This window comes from Achroia grisella, unplaced genomic scaffold (assembly GCF_030625045.1).
Source record: "Achroia grisella isolate CSIRO2021 unplaced genomic scaffold, CSIRO_AGI_Agris_v1 utg114, whole genome shotgun sequence".
In the NCBI taxonomy this organism is placed as follows: Eukaryota; Metazoa; Arthropoda; class Insecta; order Lepidoptera; family Pyralidae; genus Achroia; species Achroia grisella.
The window spans coordinates 577,665-598,771 of NW_026712585.1; the positions used below are offsets into that span (position 1 = coordinate 577,665).

Consider the following 21,107-nt stretch of genomic DNA (forward strand, 5'->3'; position numbering starts at 1 on the left):
CCATGTAATTTGGTGACACAGAGTTATCCCTATATACAAGCGTATATTTGCTTTGACCAACACTGTCCAGTACTCAGACACGAAAATAGATTTTTATAATATTGACACGGAAAGCAGACATGCTTTCATTAGAGGCACAGAGCAATTTACCATAATCAAGTCTCATTTATAATAAAATAATCTACTTCCGAGTATATCGATAGGACACGATACATTATAGCAAATAGAACACTAAAATATAAGTATAAAAACATGCCCAAACAGTAGAAAAAAATTTTTTTTTTATGACGCAGGAGACAAACAATCATGCGGCTCACCTGATGGTAAGTCACCAGCGAAATTGCAAGTACGTTGTCGGCCTTTTAAAAAGGAATAAGCTCTTTTCTTGAAGGTTTCAATATCGTATCGGTTCGGAAATACCATTGCTGGAAGGTGATTCCACAATGTGGTTGTGCGTGGCAAAAAGTTTCTAGAAAACCGCACTGTGGAGGACCGCCATTCATCCAGATGAGCAGGATGGTATTTTAGTTTCTGGCGGGTGGTACGTGGTGAAACTCAGCAGCTGGTATTAATCCGAACAATTCCTCAGAACACTCCCCGTGATATATGCGGTAGAAAATGCACAGAGATGCAATATCTCGCCGCAAAGCCAATGGGTCGAGTCTGTCACATAGACGTTGATTACCAATTATTCTGGCTGCTCGGTTCTGAATGCGGTCAAATGGAAGTAGCTGGTATTGTGGTGCTCCCGCCCAGAGATGAGAACAGTCTTCCATGTGCAGCCGGATCTGCGCCTTGTATAATTGCAAGCGTTGGGCCGCTGTGAAATACCGTCTCACTCTACTGAGCACACCAAGCTTTTTTGAGGCTATTTTAGCCTTGTCCTCCAAATGACCGCAAAACTGAACGTCACTGGATATTTCAACGACAAGGACCTCGAGATTTGGCTTCACATCAAGGAGAGTATCTTGAAACTGAGGAGATACGATAAATTGATTTTTTTTAGCGGTAAACGCGCATGTATAAAAAGATATAGAACTAAAAATATCAGATGGTTGACTGTGACTATGAGATGGTGAATAAACAGACAGATCGACAGACGCACTTACTCCATTTATAATATTAGTATGGATTATCTTCCTTAATTTTTGTACCACATTCATAAATTATTTATTTCATGAATTAATCGTTGCAACTGGTAGAGTCGCATAGACTGTAATTCTCTACCAGTAGAAGAAAATATATTACAAATATCTTACTGTCTGTCGCTCTGTCTGTCTGTTTGATACTATTATACGAATAAACGGGTAAATGAAATTTGATATGCGAATATCCTGACGGATATCGACTAACTTTAATCTCTGAAATAAATAATCAACACAAAATAATCTCTAATTAGAATTTTATAAATTCAGTTCAATGGTACTAAGTAAATAATATATCGTCGCGATTTTTATCCCATTCAGAGACATTATCAATTACCATTGGACCGTAAACCTAAGTTCAGATTCACTGACAGTTTTATATATTCCATTATCCATTTAACATAGAAGTGTTCTTTTTGACTATTATTTTTATATCCATTTCTATGATAGCACTCTACCATAGTAAACGTTTTTGTACCATTATTACTATATGTACTATATACCTACTGGATATACCCACATTTCTTTAGGTATATCTGAATCCAAAGTCTACCGCCGCGCCATTTCTCGTATTAATGTCAATGTTTCCGTTACCGGAGAATTAGTCAGAAATATAACTTGATACAAAGTTTTTGATATCGACTAAATTTCATCTCAAGACCTTTGATTTTTAGTCAGGATACAAACCTACTAGGTCAAGACTCTCTCACATGACAATTGGTCGTTTCCAAACTTGTTCTCTATATATCTATAATACCTACATATTGAAGTATATATATATATATTGGTAGTCATTAGAAATTAAATGTGATCTATTATGCTGACGAAACTACACAAAGAAGTACCAAATTAAAAAGTATTTTTATTTACAAATGTCAAATTCGTTACCATCAATAACTGGAGCGAAAATAACCAACCATCTAAATGATGCACGACATATCATGACGTTGCAATGACGTCATATCATATGATGAGGTCGTAGCCGGTACGATGGATTAATTAACAATTCAACTTGAATTTTGTTAGAAAGTTGTATGGAGAAATTGTCTTTATTTAGTTTATAGCATAAGGGGCAAATAAGCTTGCGACGCACATAATGGTAAGTGAACACCGCCGGTTAACAGCACCCGTAACCCTAGGGAAATTGCAGGTGAGTTATCGGCCTTCTAAGGAGGCTTACACTCTTTTCTCGAAGGTTCTACTCAAAAATACCATTGCGGGCTGTTGCTCGTTCATTGTAAGATGGTGATGGTGTAACACTACCAATTTTGGCATAAATGACTGTAGAATTTTTAAAATTTATGAAGTTTTTGTTATAAAATGCATTGCATGCATGCATCCATACATATACAGAAATATTAAAATTATTACTCGTTTTTTTTTTGTAGACAACCTCATATAATTTTTATAATTGTCACCCGATAGCATAAATACACAAATTACTATATATAGAAACTTAAAATTGAGGCGAGAGAATGACGAAATTTAAAAGGTTAGAGAACTAACCTCGTTGATGTGTTTGATGAGAGTTTAATGTTTGAATTGATAGATTTCGAATATATCGAAGTGAAGAGAAACGCCATCTGTCTCTGTTTATTTTTTCGTCAGTTCGGGCCATAACTACTTTGAAAACATTGGCTAGAAATAATATAGGTAGGTACATCTGTCTAAACAGCTATATTAAAAGGTTTCCATATATTTGTCTCATAGCAATGACGTCTTGTACATTCGAAACTGTTGATACAATTTTAACTAGAACAGTTTTACTGAATTTTTAATGGACTTTGTGTCAACGTCTGCCTCATATGTCACACATTTTTGAGTCACCAAGCAGCGTGCCTTGTAAACTGTTTCGGTTGAAGGGTGAGATATGACAGGGAAATTACAGAGTACGAAAGCACGCCACAGTAGGTCGCCGGTAATGGCGGTCATTGGTGCTACTGTTACGTATATAGACGATAGTTTCCACTCAACATCAGGTGTATCTTAGGTTTGTGCCCCAAGCCATTCTTAGCATAGTAACAGTCGCTAACGTTATGATCTTAACTACTGCTTTGCTACGGTTTCCCCATTATTTATTTATCATCAGAAGATGAAGGATCATCATCTGATGATAAAGACGGAAGATAAAAGACAGTTTATTGATATCAAGGAATATAATACTCTGATTGAGACTATTCTAGTGACAGTAAACATCACTCATACATATTTTTTCTGTCGTTTTGAATTAATTTTTATTTACATTAATTAATGAAGCGAACTAATTACTACATATAATATAAGATTTACTACTAAATCAAATTTAATGATTTTAAAATATAAAAAAATATTTTTTAAATCAGTTAATAACTGACGGAGTCCTAGTGTAACAAAAGAATAAAACGAACTGGTAACCTTCGATTAATTTTAAAGTCGATTAAAACTGAAATAATAATTTTCATACTGTTTTACTTTTTAGAATAAGGAGTGAAATCTTTTTTATATCTGTTAGCAGTAATTCCACTTGTATGTTGCATTAATATTAAAAATTAAGAAGTATAGGTACCAGCAATGACGTAGGCAAGCAAGCCGCTATGTCTCCATAATTTATATCGATGCCGTGCTGAGAATTCCAACAGTTGTATTAATAACCTGTAATACTAAATTTAAACACACGCACACGAAATATCTATTAATATACGTAGGTATGATCAAGGTGCTAATTAATAACTGCATTTCAAATTCATCGAATATTTTCAATGCCTAATGCCTGACTGTGTATATCTAGTATTTAGTTGCATAACCAGAGAGTCGTGGTTTGTTTATTTTTAATGTACTAGGAATGTAAAATAATTGACGGCCCACCTGATGGTAAGCGATAACCATCACTAGGGGATTGTTTTTTTTTTTTATGGATGATAATGGAATGGTGTACCTGCCTGCGCTAACGGTTTACGCTGGCGGGGCACCAGTGGAGGATGATAAGATGAGCATGAAGTCAGGTTAGTTAGCCCATCGTGAAAATTCACCAAAAATTTATCATGATGGTTTCCAGGAGGAACCGCGTGGAGGTCAACCTGACATGGTACATTGTTAGCAATAAGATCATCAGTCCATATTACTAACAATCTCCTTCCCCCCACTAGGGGATTGTTAGTAATGGAGGATATAGAAGGTTAGCAGCCCCCGTGCTAGCAACATACCATGCTAGGTCGGTTTCCACTACAAATTGTAGGGTCAGTATTGTTACCTTTTCGAGTCCTGGAAAAATGTGTACACGTACCTAACTGTTAAAAGCTACAAGTAGCCTATCCTTTAGTACAATTCCTAATAGTCGGTAAAGTTCGTGAACATTGTTCCATTGGGAATACGCGGGCTTTATGGGCGACGATAAAATATATGTATCATTAAAAGAAAGGCGTTTATACGCCTGTGAGGTGCCTTTTTATCAGCGCGTTTTCGTTACGTACCGAATTTGTACAAATTCTTTACTTTTATTGAATTTGTTAGAAACTCGCAAGCAGAAACTCAGTGTTCCTGTTGCCGATGGCAACCTTTTTGATAGTTTTTATGTTTTTTATATATATTTGAATTTTATATTTTGACGTTCTGTTTTTATATACCGTTTGTTTTCTTATGCCATATTGTCTTTATATTTTTGCTAGCGAGCTGATTACATCTATTTTACCTCACCTAGGAACGTGTCTCAAATTTTAACCAGCCCTAATACAGTCCTTCCTTCCGTAACAGTTCCTATGATTACAATTGACTTTTGTTTTTCTCTTCACAATTTTGTAGCACCTCTGAATATATTTTTTTTTTTCATAAAATGTATATCATTACGATTAAATTTACAATTTGTTGCTTTTATACGTGAAAATAAATTCGATTAAACTACATATGTAGGTAGTGGTGCTTACTAATAATATTAATAGTGTAATATCTTTACATGTTATAAAATGATGTCGCTTCCGTTCTGTTCGCTTAGAACTTTTAAACTACGCAACGGATTTTGATGCAGTTTTTAGCAATAGATAGTTATTGAAAAGGAAGTTTTATATTTACAAAATAGATAGACTTATTCAAAAGGGAATTTATATATATAATAGAGTCACGTGGGGCAAGTGTGCGCACTTAAGGTTTGAAGTATCATATAATAAAATATTTGAAGTTAACTGGAACAAAACAAGGTTTATTATATAAAATATTTAATAATCAACAACTTAAACGCAAAATAAATAATTATCATTTACACAAATTCTTTGGAAATCAACAAAATCAAAACTGTTTAAATGCGCACACTTACCCAAGTATAGGGGTAAGTGTGCGCAGTAGTGCGGGTAAGTGTACGCAACATGTAACATACAGTAAATAGAGTCAGACTCATATGATAAACCAGAAAATAGACATCCTCAACCTAATAATACATCAGTTCAAATAATTCCTTTTCAAAGTTATTGCATTGTTCATGCCACCAGCTCTTACAGATGCTGTATTGGATCCAATCTTCATTCGGTGGAAATATGTATTTTTCTCCACACAGTGGACAAAATAATTCCTGCTCATCATTTTATTTATTTTCAGATCAAGTCGTATCTTCTTTTTTGGCAATTTATTCTTCCTCTTGTTTTTTGTTTTTCCAATTCTACTTTAGAAGGACTTACAAGTATCAATGATTGACTTTTTGCCTTTCTTTCGCCGATTTTGAATCACAGTCATTCATCCAAGAAATGCCTAAGGCCAACTTCGGTATTTCTTGAATGGATGACAGTCGTACATATTCATTCCTAGACGAAGGTACACTCATTATTGCGGGTGCCACACTGTCGTTTGCTACCAACCTCCGAAATTAATCTTTTAACAGCTTCTAGCTGTTCCTCTGTGACAACACTTCTATCCGGCATTTCTTTTATAATCGAGGCATTTTTTATGTATAATTAAACTCTGAAATAACAAATTGCACCATAAATACAAAGCCAAAGCGGAGCGGGGTAAGTATTCGCATGCGCACACTTACCCGACATTCGTATGCGCACACTTACCCCAAACCATCAAAATAAAATTTAACCAGAACTGAGCAATATTACGTAATCGTCATCACCAAAAGATTAAACACGGCTTATATTACATAAAATGTACTGTTCGATGGTATAAAGCATGATTTCAAAATATAAATATATTACAAAGGAATGAGTCTCTCATTTAAGACAAAAATCGCAATATTTCAAGCAAAAAACAATACTCACTTACGGAAACAAAATGGTTCACCGGCGGATAGTGAAAAAGTTGCACTAAGTATAGCCTTTTGTGCGCTAATGAGGAGGGGTGTTATCAGTTCGTACCTATAAACCGTTTTTGAAATACTTCGAGTGCGTACACTTACCCGCTGCGCACACTTACCCCACGTGACTCTACATGTACACCCGTGGGAAGCCGGGGCGAGTAGCTATTATAGATTAAATTAAAAACATTTTTGTTTGGTAAGTTTTATTGGGTACACGTATAAAATAGATTTAACACTATGGACGGTATAATTACATCAATATTCAGTACAATTTAAGTCTAATGAGGTGTAAGCGCTGGACATTGACTATACGTCCATATTGTAGCTTTACCTCTTACAAAAATAGTTGTAATATTAACACTAAAGGCAGTACAAGTAACAACCACGTGCATAAAAGTGTACAAGGCACTTTAAGGCACTATAATAAAGATCAAAATTCAGTGCTAGGTGCATGACGTGCTTTACGTTTTTAAACAATTAAATGCAAATTTCTGAAGAAACCAGGGGGATCATGATCAAGTACTAAATATTGCTTATATTTAGTACTTGATCATGATTGCTATATATTTAAGGCATGTGTCATAATTATGTAGTATATATGTAGATATAAAAGAAATATTATTTGAGCATACTTTGCTCATGGTACTTATATATGTGGATACTAAATAATACATGAATATTCCTACAAATATATAGAATATGAGATCTCATTAAAAAAGTTGCAAATGCAGTTATAAATGGTCAAAACATTCAGTATTTCAGATTCCAAACTTAAGACATTATTTTGATTTATCGCTAAGAATAAATATAAATTTTTTTGATGTTCTACTTAGAAAAAGGATAATTTATTATCACTAAGTACATGTCAATAACTTAAATTTATGAGAACATGACAAAGTGGAAAAATAGAAAACTGTACATACTTATGAATATGACTGTTTATATCGGTCTAAATGTTTTCTATGTATGCATTTACAAAAAAATATTCACATGAGTCATCGTTTGTATTATGGATACTGACCCATAATACAAACTGCTTACTTTGCGACTAATTGCCTTGGGTTGCTTATTATTATTCATGTATCTACGTCACCATAGTTTAATTTTGTCGAATATATCAGTAGTAATAAGTCTAACATTATTGATTGTGCTATTTATAAGTCTCTACAACTATTTCAGTTCGTAATAAAAATATTAAAATGTCCTTTTGTTATATAATACATGAATTGTCAACTATAACAAAATAATGACTGAATTGAATTATTTTTATCCACATATGTTATTTTTATTTACTTTTCTCTGAATGGTAAGAAATTTGCACCAAAATGCCATACTTAATTCAAAGTTATTGATTTTCATTTTTAATCGTTGACATAGATAATCAAGAATAATATATTTAATTAAATTCAGGCCAATATGTATTACCTATTTATATTATAATATAGTTAAAATATGCATATCGAAAAATTTTAACTTAAAAACTATTAATATACATAAAATATGATTTTATACCTTTCTGGCGTGAATAACAAATATTGCAGCAGATATAATAAAATAGAATGATCAATATATGAGATTCTATAACATAATATGTATAATGTTTTACTTATTATTAAGTTAAAATAACATTAGGCAATCTTATTAACTACTTTTAAATATAAATGAAGCCAGATCTTGGACGAAATTATTACTGAAAGTATATTAAAATTAATGGTAAAAAAACCATGGACGGAATTACCATAACAAATAAGGGCATTTGAGAAATAATATATGGTACTTAATCCTAGTATTTTTTAAACTATAATGTATATTTTAAAATATAATATAGTGACTTATCATCGGAAAATGTGTAACGAAATGTATTTTAGAACATTGTACAGATCAAAGTAAAAAATACACTCGTAAATAAAATAAATTTTATCTCGTGCAGTGTGTGCATAATATCTCTTATTTTATAAAAAAAACACAATTCCGAGGTCAATCAAAATTGTGTGACGTCACACATTGTCCCAATTATGTCTATGCTTACCTTACTAAATTTTCAATATGGTCACACATAATACTAAAGTTGTTGACTGAAATCGATGGGTTTAAAATGACGATTATGTCCAGTACAGTACGACATAAAAGTTTTATTCTTATAATTTGTAAGTAAACTTTGAGAGATAAACACATAGGCCTAGTACTTTATAATAATACAGTCAATTTACATAGTATTTATATGAATAACATGTTATTTAATTTATCATTTATATTTATATGACGCGCGGAGATGGCGCAGTGCACTCGCACACTTGATGCCATACTGTATTAACACAAAAATTTCCAATTTTTTCAATTACACTATAAAATTAAAACTTTAAGAGAGAATTTTCCAATTTAATTTAATTTAATTTTAAGTTAATCCAGCATTGTTCTAGGTGCGCGATATATGAAGTGTTATCAAATTATCAACATCCCTTGCTACAGGGCATTGTATTTGGTGTATATATAATGGATATTGATGGAAAATTGTGTCACTGTTGTCAGCGACCGACTGTTTGAACTGTTTAATATATTTATTATTTATAATTATAATTTTTTAGAATTGTTCCTTTTATATGTCATATTATTTCATACATTTGTCTTACTGTTTTACCATAGTGCATTGTAATTTATTTTACTATGAAAATATACGTATTTTAATCACTTAGACAGTCATACAGTGCACCGATCCGTTACAAATGTCATAAAATTTTTTAATACAATAAAATATTCATAATAAATGCTAATATCGTTTTGAGTAATTTAACCGTTAAAGACAACTGCCGGTTGGGTTACAGCATACTTTGATAGATAATATATGGGTTCAATGAACTGCCTTAGCATAGTAAATAAAGTATTTACATGCACTGAAGAAGTTATGGTATGAAATAATTAAATACTACGGAATTTTTTTTTTTTTAATACCATAATATATATATATATAAAACACTACAGCCTGTAGCAGAGAATTCAGATAATTTAGTAGCAGGCTATATATGTAATTGTTTGTAATATAACAAAATTCATATTTGCTGAATTTTTCTAGAAATTAAATTGTTAGTTATTATTCATTGTTATTTTATACGGTACACGATACTAATGTCATACATAACATTGAAAATGCTATATTGTTCACCCATTTGGGAATAGTTTAGTCAAAATCTTAAATATACATTAAGAGGCTTACAATAACATTGACACTATATTCAGTACACATTGACACATATTATTTCATACCATAACTTCTTCAGTGCATATAAATACTTTGTTTTGTGTACTTTATACTTTTTTTTTTTTTAGACAGGTATGTCAAAATATAAAAAGTATAAAGTACACAAAACAATTTTCCAATTTTAAGAAATATTTAGTACAATAAACTAAACATAAATCATGCACTATAAAATACTGCATGATTAAAACAAAACAAACTCAAACTGCATTAACTCAAAAATACAAATAGTGTTACTTTCTTCTGTATCTATAGAACCTTCAACACTACACCACAGAGTCTTCAATAAATATTTCAAAAATTTGAACTACTTAATTTCTTTTTAATTGACAGACAATGTAAATGTTGCCAGTCTTATGTATGCGCCCTTAATTATTATATTTATTGTCTAAACAGGCGTTTCCAGACTACCTTCAATAGATAGTGGAGTGGCTTCATCCGCGCTGTCCAGTTCTCGAATATTCTCAGGCTGTGGAGTCGCGGTTATATCGTCTTTCTTTTTCTCATATCATATCTGAGATGCTGGCATTGTCGACACTGTGCTGTGGGGGGTAGTGGGGCGCGAACCAGCGAGGGATGCGTTGAGAGACGCCATTGTGCCCATCTGTATAAAAATTTAAGTAGATTTTTTTTTATAGTATAATGGTGGCAAACAAAAATACGGCCTATCTCATGACAAATGGCTACCGTGCCTATGGACGCCTGAGACGCCAGGGATGACACGTGCACATTGCCGATCCTTAGGAAACCTTAATATACTCTTCTTGAAAAATCCTCACAGATATAAGTGTAAACCAGTGTATATTTCTCATATAATTCACCACACTGAGCTATGAGCCATTTTGTATTGTAACTACACACACATTCAGGTTTACCCATATAATAACCCTATAATACCTTGTAATGTATACTACTTGTAATGAAGCTTATATCTTTGAACTAAGAAACAAACAAAAATTTTTATCTATAAAATTCAAATTAAAAAATCATTTATCAATTTAGCCGCTCATGAGCGTCAAATTTTTTATATTATAATGTTTTCCCTACTATCCAGTCCAATATATAGATCGAATTGAGAAGAAATGGCAAGAATGTCAATTGAACTCCTTTTTTTTTGTCAAAGCTAGTTTATTTACGCTGTATATTTATATAGATGTCTGTCATTAAATGAAAATCCCGTGCATGAACAACTATTGCCTTACCCTCAAATGAGCCAAGTCCTCCAATTTGGTCAAATCCGCCAGCTCCAAATACAGACTGTACACCAACACCCATCCATAGACACCACACACGCAAAAGACGATCCAACAAAGGCACATCAGGATGTTGTATGCAAAAATCATATCATTCACTATTGAGGCGAATATGAATGCCACAGTCCTGAATAATATGAATACTCCAAATGTATACAGCCAGGGTACTATACGTTTCTCATGTTCCTGAACACAATACACAGACAAACTTAATACATACAAAAAACAAACAAAATTAATAATAAACAGTCTCCAAATATAGTACATCTTATGTTAGCAAAAAGTTATAACAAAAATATCCAATAGCATACTCAGAATATAGGAAATATAATACAATTCTAAAAGAAATGAGATCCCATAATTAGATACTAAATAAAGTTTAAATTAAAGGTAAGTCAATAATGTAAAACATTTCTATCTCTCACATACAAATATTTGTATTCATCAGTATCACTGTTTGCATTTTGGGTGATTTCTATGTATTATGTTCATGTATGTATTTACAAAAGAAAATGTATCTAAAGATTTCTATCATGTGTCTAGTACTCATAACACAACTCCGCTTACCTACACTAGATGGCGCTGTGTGAATTGTGCATGGATATTGTTATCATTATAATTACACAATAATATACATACATGTAATAATTATAATAATATTATTTTATAATAAATATATCTTACAAAATAATGTAACATCAACTATACCTTGTTTTTAGCCTGCTGTACTAACTACAGGATAGCAGCATGAGTGAATGAAATGAATGGGTGAATGAATATGATGTGATAATACAAAAAAAGCAGATACATTGAATGAGAAATAGACAACAAGCAAGTGAAAAATTAGAAAAAGTATAGTCAGGAGCAATAACTTTATACTACATACATAATTCTCAAATGCAATAATTTAAGAATCATGTATCTTTATATACACATGTAGAAACTGTAATATTTAAATAGTCTATATACTATATTGTTTTATGCTCCTTGTGGTAAAATACATTCAATTGTTAGCTAAGAACCTTTCACAATTATAATATTAAGAAGTTTAATTTTATATCTATATAAATAATTAGTAATTTACCTTTCTTAAAGCATTAATGAGAATAATGCTAGTTATGAGTACAGCAACAGATCCAATCCAAGAAAATAGTGCAAATACAATAAGTACATTGCGGACTGAAAAAAAAGAAATATACAATTAATAGAAGTCACTTAAAGAGGTTTGTCATCTATTATCAAAACCAAAACTTCTAAAAAATGTCAAGTAAAAAGTAATCAATAGTATAAAGACAAATGTAGATAGATTGCAAAAAGTTATGACAAAAATATCACATAACATACTCAGAATATAGGACATATAATATAAACATAAAAATGAGATTCCTCAAGTAGATACTAAACATTACACTGGGATAAAATACCAAAAAGTGTTCATTATATTGTATATCAATCTGAACATTATTATCATTTTAATTTTAAATTTAATCTTTTATTTTATTTAAAAGTTTAAATTAAAAAAAATAAACTGAGGAATATAAGTTACTATTAACTTTTACTATAATATGTAGGCTATAAAAATATTACCTGGTGCACTACCAACATACACAAACTGGAAACTAAGAACATAGTAACCATAGTGTACGGCGCCTGGAGATGCCATGCCCAAGCAGTACAGGTCAAATATACTTTGTGCAAATGTGAACAGGGCTATGAACTGAAAGAAACAATATTCTGTAACAACAATTTGTCTTGACTTTCCTACTACACAGTAAGGTAATATTTCTGAAGGTTGGGTTCAGGAATTATTATTTATATTATTCTGGGTGTATTCTATATATTATATATGCATATATATATATATATATACAAAAACAATAATAGTATTAAATTACATATGACTGTAACATGTATATAAAAATTACCCACTGTGACTCGGATTGGCAAAAGATAGGAACACATGGAAAACACTGGAGACTTGTGTTTAAAGGACACACTGACTCGGAGACTGATGTGCAGAATTACAAATAGCATATATATATAAATATACAACTGATTGTATCTATTTAAACTGTTAAGTAAATATTTCTATTAGATGATATGTCAATTAGTAAAGGCTTTGAATTTAAATTTGAATCATGTATATTGTGGATTCTAGTTCTATTTAATTTATGAATATAGAATGTTATCTTACAAGAGAAATGAATCCAGTGAGCAGTGAGCCCCTCTGTAGATCAAGAACAAATGCATCATGTAGTATGGGCTTCTGGTACCAAGGTACTCGCAGGGATCTTACAGATTTTGTTGATCGCAAGTTTGATGTTGATCTGTAAGTAAGAAAATAATAATTATATATTAATAATTAATAAGTTTGTTAATTATATAATTAACTAGAGAAAATATCTGGCCAAAATATAAGTCAACTCAAAACAAAAGTGTAACTCCTTATATGCAATAAAAGGGAGTCATGTCAATGGACAGCATATCCTAAAAATGTTAAATAAAATTATGTAATTCTGATTATATAATTTAATTTATTGTGTCATATAAGTTTGTTTAAAAGTTTAGTGATAATCTTTATATTTGTAGGCATATTTATTCCAGTATCCAAATTATATACAGCTATCGTTATAGTTAGGGAAGAGTAAAGAAAAGTATTTATGGCTTATTTTTCAATTATCTGGAAAATGAAATATTAAAACATACTAAAAATGTAAGAAATAATATTAAAATATACGAAAAAGGTGCAGAATTTGTAACTTCGCTGTACTCTTATTTAAAATTTAATGAGAAGTGACTCTAGGTATAATGGAATAGTGAAATATTATAACTGAATACCAATAATAAATAGAAAAGACACAATACTTACTTTCCGGTATAATGAGAGTATACTGACGGCGTGGAGCGATAAGTGGATGGCGTCTTTCTTCCATACATTTTGAAATAAACAGCAAACTGTTTGTTTATCAAAAATAGGAGTACAGAGAATACCGATTAAAAAGAAGATCTAGACAGCGTTAACTTAATGATGTATTTGTAACACATTTGGTATATTAGCCTACAATGTTTATTTATTTATACGTAATAATAATAGAGTATAATTATTTTCTATTCAAAATTATTAAAATTAACAATTTCTTATAGCCACGCCTGTAAAAGTATAATAAACTGTTATAGAAGATTTGACAGTCTTGACATTGACAGTTCTAATATAATGTTGCCAAGCAGTATAAAGTTGTAAAGCGAAATATCTTGATTTGATATAATTTATTCCGTACAACTCGATGTTTTATTCGATTTTTCGAATTTTATTTAACATATTTACTCGTAATGTAGATGAATATGTACTGTCTATAAATTAACTTCGTTTTCATAAAATAAAAATAATAAAACATCAATTAAATACTAGAAAAAGAAAAAAATAACAACTGTGTCAAAAACATGTAAAATAAATAAAAATAAAAAAAAATCTAATAGAAAATAAAAAATAATCCTTAATATTATGGAAGAATATATGATTGCAGAAAAAGAACAAAAAATATATAATAAAGGAGAAGTAAATTCGACAGTAGACGGAAAGAATTACAGAACTCAAAACGGGTTATGTTGAGTGTCGGGCGTTGATTTATTTAAAATAAACTGGTGCAATAAAATAAAAAGTATATTATACGATAAAGAAATATTATAGCTCGAATGTGCTGAAAAAAATAGCACATTCGAGCTGTAATATTTCTTTATCGTAAGTGGGTGCACTATTCCATTATTAACAAAGAAATACAAATCTTAACAATAAATGCATAAAGTCACACGTCGCAGTCTCCTCTCTTGTATCGAGACTACATCAGTGTTCAGGATATAACGCAGGTGAGATATCAGTGAATGATGATAGTATAACCATGAAATCAGGTCAGTTAGCCCATCATGACAAAATTCCCTTGAATTAATGATAACAAATATTTCAGGGGATTGCGTGGAGTTTAATCTATATGATGATATATATTATGATATATTGATAAATATGGGTGCTAGACTAATCCCTATTACTATCAATCCCCTTTGTGGAGACTTCTAAAATACCTCATGCTCATAATTTATTATCCTGAATCCTATAGATAATTATTTTGAAATTACTTCTGCTACACGATAAATATTTTAAAATTCTTTTCCAGGTGTCTGTCATTGTACACCGATCCATTCTCGCATGTATTATAGCCATACATTTTGTACTGATTGCTTTCACAAGTACATCTGGTCGCCCAAAAGATCTGAATGTTCAGGGGAGGTAAAGCTGAAACTTAAAGATGTCATCGGGCTTAAACAAATAAACTGATATTTTTAGTTAGTAAATAAACTGTGATTAAATTTGATATTGTCTTTATTAGTTATTTCTGCATCATCTTAACGATCTCTAGTCTTATGATACTTTATGAAAAATATGAAATAACTATACCAAATCAACTATTACATTATGAAAATTTATTAAACCTAATATTTCCTATGTACTTTCAAGTAGCAGAACCTAGTACATATATGTAGGTATATACTTAATTTTGCTGTATAAAAATCCACTTAAGAATTTTTTCGGACTATTCCAATATTGTTAGCCGCAGATGGCATTTACAGCTTCACCGGACGATAGGAGGCGAGTGCAGTTGGCACTCCACACCCGCGGAAGGACTTATGGGGCGCCTGAAGGCCAACTTCTGTCTGGTGAATACGGCTTTAGTTTGAGAGTACCGCTAGAGGTTTGAACCTCAGTCCGTTGTAATTTCAACCCCCGCTAGAATTGAACGGTAAATCGAGCTACGTAATATGTAGCTTAAATGATATTTCTTAGAATCTGTCCCATAGCAAAATAATATCTCAAAAAAATTCGCAGAGAGCCATCTAGCCGCAAGCTAAGGAGAACTTGTTTTATGAGTACTAGACAACTGATATAAATACTTTGATATATTTTTTAACAACTGTGGCTGACCTATCAATAATTACTGTGATAATTTTTACAATCCATACATTCATTTTAATCTAAATAAGGGCTCTCATGTTGGTAACTATAGATGGGAAAGGAAAAAAATATAATAACGCCACGTTTTTATTCCTTAGAAAATTTTTCTCCACAAGAAACTTTTTGTAAATATCCACTGTTTACATAAATAGGACCGCACTGCCACAAACACTTTGGACAATCCAAATGAGTTGTATAATTTTTCGGATCTGACAAATCGACCCATCCGTGTTGCGACTGATCATTTACGGACGTCGACGACGTCTTGCCGCATTCAATGTAATTTTTCCATTTTTTCGCGCTTTTTTCATGAGTGTTATCACCACGTCTTTCGTGAAGGTATTTTGTCAGCTTTTCAATTTTTTCTGCTGCAGCCACAATCATATCTTCATGATTTCCCGATTCGTCGATGGCGATGCTCGATTCGGGGGACTCCGATACTTCGGTACGATTCTCGAAAGACAGATCCCACGTACCGAAGGATTCGTCGCCAATAGATACGGTGGCCGGTGTTGCAGCTGAAAATTTTCACCATTTTACGCACCTACGAAAACAAATGCATGCATATTATTACGGCTAAATATATATTTATCTCAACGAATATAATCAGTATGTATATTGTGTACCTATGTTATACAATAGAAGTTGTCGACAGAAATGAGTATAAACTATATTATACTCATTAACTTTCCAAATTCCATCGGAAGTTTCTTATTGTTCAGTAATAATTGTTCATATAATTTTTACACAAAATGAATTGTAGATACCTAGACCTATTGACTATTTAGATGACCCAAGTCTCAAAAATCGACTACAAAGCACATGAAATACTTGCATTTCCTAGGTTCATTCGGTGGAAACCAGTCCTTTTGTCCAGTGCCACAGCTATAGAGAGGTGGCTGTGACTCATTCATCATAAAAACAAATGGCGTACTTTCCCTTCCAGTCATAAACTCCCTCATATTTTCAGCAAACTGGCTATTGTTTTGCCACTGTTCGAAGCAGGTCTTAAAAAACTCAGATGGATTATCCCTATTGCGGTTCAATACGTGCCGATGGAAACATTCCTCACAAAATACTTGTCCATAATAGATTTTCACTTTGTCTGTTGGAATTGAATGGCAGAGATCTGAAACAAATTTAATGATAGCAATATAATCGTAAAAATTTTTGTTGCGACGTCAAAAGTATATTTAACTACATATTCCATAAACAGACTTATAAAGGTTGAGATCAGGGCCCGTTCTATATTCGAAATTATATACCCGTGGAACCGTGGAATAGGGGTCTATGGAAGTCGGTATTCTAATGTTGGTAATTTTGTACATTTTTTTGTCTTGCCTTTATTGCTGCCGAATACTTCCAAAACATTAAAAATTATATATATTTCATACTACTAAAATAAAAAAAAAAATGTTAATGTTCTAGATTACTATAAGTTTTTAATAAATTGTATAGTACAATTTTATTTATTAAAAATGTTTTTAATAAATATAATTTATACAAAAGGATATGTATCTATTTTTGATGTCTATTTTTTAAGCATAACGTTAAATATTTATTATCTAGTCAACTAGTGTCATGATAAAATACTAGAATATTAAATACCAATAGACTTCTTCTAAAGCAGGCATTTTGGACCTAATGAGTAACAAAATATATTGCTAGCTAAATGATAGCTTTTTAACTTACAGCATTTTGCGCATTGTGGATGGAAGTTCTGCCCGCCGATATTGACCTTATTATTTTCGTCCACCGCTTGCAGGCATCGTGCACAAATGCACTTTCGAGGTTGGTCCTCTGCATCGTTCTGCGGTTTCATTTCTGTTTCAATAAAATTTTATACATTTCATCCCATTATAACAAGTAATACAACAATACATTAATGCACTTTCGAGGTTGGTCCTCTGCATCGTTCTGCGGTTTCATTTCTGTTTCAATAAAGTTTTATACATTTCATCCCATTATAACAAGTAATACAACAATACATTAAACATCTGTATTTATGAACTAAAGCATTACGGTTTGTCCAATCAAAGAATAGGAGAAGAAGAGGTGCTGGGCAAAACCAATTTAATTTACAAAGATAAAAAATCTTTCTAAGCTAAATGTAAAAAGTCACCAAAAATACACATTTTTGCACACGTATATCATATATATTCTACTGACTGAAGAGCTATGTTATATCCGTTGGCTACAACTTCAGTGCTATCATTGTTTAATCTGCATATTGTATTTGTCTGGAAAATTGCATCTTAACATTGTCATGACATCTGACGTCATGACGCACATACGCAACATATTTTAGTTATAATCTCAGTAATAAACCTATGAACGATTACCTTCATCCTTTTGAGTAGCTTCCTTAGTTTCCCGAGGTTTTGTTCCAGGCGCCCATTGCATCCACCAGCTGTTGGTGTGGATCCGCGGACTATCTCCTTTGAATCTCGTTAGAACATGGGTCTTAAAGCAGTCGTTACAAAACACATGCCCATAGAACATTTTAAGGGATGTAGGGATCATTCGACAGATACCTACAAAATAGTTATAAATTTAATAAACATATCTATTTATACACTATTACAATTTGAGTATCATATAGATAACATGTGACGGAGAGGAGTGGTATTCCGTGATAAGAGAAATTTTAAAAAAGGTTCTTGTAACAGTGTGTACCTGACACTGAACTTTATTAAAGCAGAGTCCTATGTTTTGCAACGGACAAAGAAATCATGAAAAATGCTAGTAGATATATGGAATATGGAGCATGATGATATTAAATGAACACTTACAGCACGTGCTGCAAAGCGTGTGAAAATTTTGCCCTTCAATGTCTACTTTGTCTTCGGGATCTATTGGTAAGAAACATCTGGCACAGAAGCATTTCTTCGGTTGTTCTTGAGAATCCATATTTAAATGCGCTACTTTCAATTTAGTAAAATTATATTAATATTCAGAGTTATTTTTTAATTTTACATTAAAAAATTATGATCAGAAAAATACTTCCATGGCAATTTGATTTGATAGGAAATGAAAATAGAAGGAACAAAAGAATAGCATAATAGAATGAATAATAGAATTTTAAATTTAGAACCCATTTAAATATTCGAATAACATCTATTTTAAGTTCCTATTTCGACAAACAAATAACTTCCTGGGATTGTAAACTGCAAAAGTAAGGCACGGAGTCACAGAAATTGATATATGAGGTACCCACGTACGAGCGTGTACTTTGGTTATTAGATGAAATTACAAGATAAGAGGCGTGATATCTTAGTCTTCCGAAACGGAAACGCATGAGTGGTATCACGGGCATTGCATGATAAAGTGATGTCCATGGTGACGTTCATGTGGATCGCCAACTTGTTTGGGGTTCCAATTTTATAAAAATCGAACAAATGATATAAAGTTACCATACTCTTGAACGATAGATGTCTTAGATAGTTACAATACTATATTAATTAGTCGGACTTTGTTTCAATCGCTGAGGTTCGTACCTATTTTTGTGCTCAAAATCTATATCGATGTTATTTGACTTAGTGTTATATTTCGAAACTTAATGCTTAGAACCGCAAATAAATAGAAGTCTTAGGCATTACTACTTTCTAGCGGCTTTTTCGACTTGGTAGAATAGTAGCTTGTTTTGAATACAATATTTAATTATCTGAGATGGCAACTCTGAGGCAACTCGATATTGCTCGTAATGCTTGTAATATAGCATCGATATTCGATTAATCGTCTGTCCTTAGACAGAACATACTATTTTTCAATAATATTTTTATTATTTACCTGATTTCGTCAACTAATATATTAAAATAAATAATCGGGAGATATTTATAAATTACTGAATATAATGTTACGTACATTATACGTAAACAAACAAAACAAGCATGACGTCAGTCACAATGACAGTTGAGACGAGACAGACGGGTAGCCAAAATTCAAAACTCTGCAAACAAAATGACCGCCTATCTATGTATATGTATAACTCTCGTATTGCTGTTGTGTTTGTGTGTGTAAATTATGTGAATGTGTAATTTGATGTGATGGCTGTTGTTTGCTTTGTCGTGTTTTTATCAAAAAAGCAATGTGTGTAATTTGTTTAGGCTTAAATCTACGTGTATTTAGTGGTAAAGTAGTTTCTTTATCTTTTCGTACCATATTTGTTTTATAATCTCTAATCTATAAAAATTGTACAGGTTATGATAATCTTTCAACGGCCGAACCCATGTTTTCGATGTTTTTTAATAGAAAAAGAATGTACAGGCCGGGTGGGGTCCTTTATAGGATACAAGATTTCGGAACTAAATAATATACAATAGCATTTTTGTCTAGTATATTAGACGTTGGAAAATTTGGGATTAAAAGTTGCTACTTGTTTTATGTTTAACAAAATGACCTAAATGTTGTTGTTTCTCATTACTGTACGTCCAGTAATGGGCATAAATAAACTAAAACTTCTTGTTTTATAATTACTTCTTAGTAGGATAATGTAGGAATGGAGATTTTAACTCTTTTTCATAGATGTTATTTGAACATTATGTACAGTAGATAAATGTATACAATATCAAATGATTCTCTCTGCCTCACAGGGTATAGATGCATAGCATTTTAATACTTGGTTCAAGATGCTGTGTCTGCTAGCATAAATATTTACATATGAACATCCTAGGATAGTCAGAACATTATTTTTATTTTTTATATTTAGTATACATTATTAGTTAGTTAGTTGACAGTTGACCTCGCTTAATGTTTAAACTGTAGTGCATTATCTATGGCTATTATCATACCTACAGTTAAAGCAATAATTTATACAAATTTGTTAGGCTTTAATTAATGATTACTACTGGCTATTAAAATATTTCTATTGAATTACATAAGTAAAACTAAATTGTAGGTGTAAAGATAGCCTTAGATTAACTTGAAATTATTTGTTACAGAATGGTCCACCTGAATGTTAACGAAAGAAAAATGTCCCGAAATGAGAAAGCAAAAAGTAGTAGCTTTGTAAGTATTGATTATAATATTATTAATTTTAGTGTGAAAACAATATTTTACAGTTTTACCACAAACATAGAGCCTAATGATAAAAGGCCACATGCAGTTTATGATTCCATACAACAATGACACCAGGAGACTTCTGCGCTTCTGGGAGGAGCTTGGCTGGCTACTATAGTAGCCTGGCTCC

The 21,107-nt window shown here is 31.7% G+C and overlaps 2 protein-coding genes across 2 annotated transcripts; both read right to left on the reverse strand.

The window, feature by feature from the left end:
- Positions 1 to 9,888: 9,888 nt before the first annotated feature.
- On the reverse strand, positions 9,889 to 14,091 carry LOC131850737 (uncharacterized). Its single transcript, XM_059201088.1, has 6 exons — positions 13,784 to 14,091; positions 13,109 to 13,241; positions 12,502 to 12,631; positions 11,999 to 12,093; positions 10,864 to 11,100; positions 9,889 to 10,265 (listed from the first exon to the last, which is right to left on the reverse strand). The coding sequence occupies exons 1-6, from the start codon at positions 13,849 to 13,851 to the stop codon at positions 10,170 to 10,172; spliced, it is 759 nt and encodes a 252-aa protein (XP_059057071.1). The 5' UTR covers positions 13,852 to 14,091; the 3' UTR covers positions 9,889 to 10,169.
- Positions 14,092 to 16,000: 1,909 nt separating this feature from the next.
- LOC131850807 (uncharacterized) lies at positions 16,001 to 18,924 on the reverse strand. Its single transcript, XM_059201173.1, has 5 exons — positions 18,712 to 18,924; positions 18,262 to 18,453; positions 17,612 to 17,743; positions 16,755 to 17,048; positions 16,001 to 16,437 (listed from the first exon to the last, which is right to left on the reverse strand). The coding sequence occupies exons 1-5, from the start codon at positions 18,827 to 18,829 to the stop codon at positions 16,007 to 16,009; spliced, it is 1,167 nt and encodes a 388-aa protein (XP_059057156.1). The 5' UTR covers positions 18,830 to 18,924; the 3' UTR covers positions 16,001 to 16,006.
- Positions 18,925 to 21,107: the final 2,183 nt, after the last annotated feature.

Bases quoted from the DNA above. Each gene is read 5' to 3' on its own strand.
- LOC131850737 (XM_059201088.1), bottom strand. From the start codon at position 13,851: ATGTATGGAAGAAAGACGCCATCCACTTATCGCTCCACGCCGTCAGTA. The intron at 11,101-11,998 runs GTAAATTACTAA...TATTGTGTTCAG, and splicing joins TCATTAATGCTTTAAGAAAG to GAACATGAGAAACGTATAGT. The intron at 10,266-10,863 runs GTAAGGCAATAG...ATTTTTATACAG, and splicing joins AGGACTTGGCTCATTTGAGG to ATGGGCACAATGGCGTCTCT.
- LOC131850807 (XM_059201173.1), bottom strand. From the start codon at position 18,829: ATGGATTCTCAAGAACAACCGAAGAAATGCTTCTGTGCCAGATGTTTC. The intron at 17,744-18,261 runs GTAATCGTTCAT...TTATTGAAACAG, and splicing joins AGCTACTCAAAAGGATGAAG to AAATGAAACCGCAGAACGAT. The intron at 16,438-16,754 runs GCAAGTATTTCA...GAAAATTTTCAG, and splicing joins ACCGAATGAACCTAGGAAAT to CTGCAACACCGGCCACCGTA.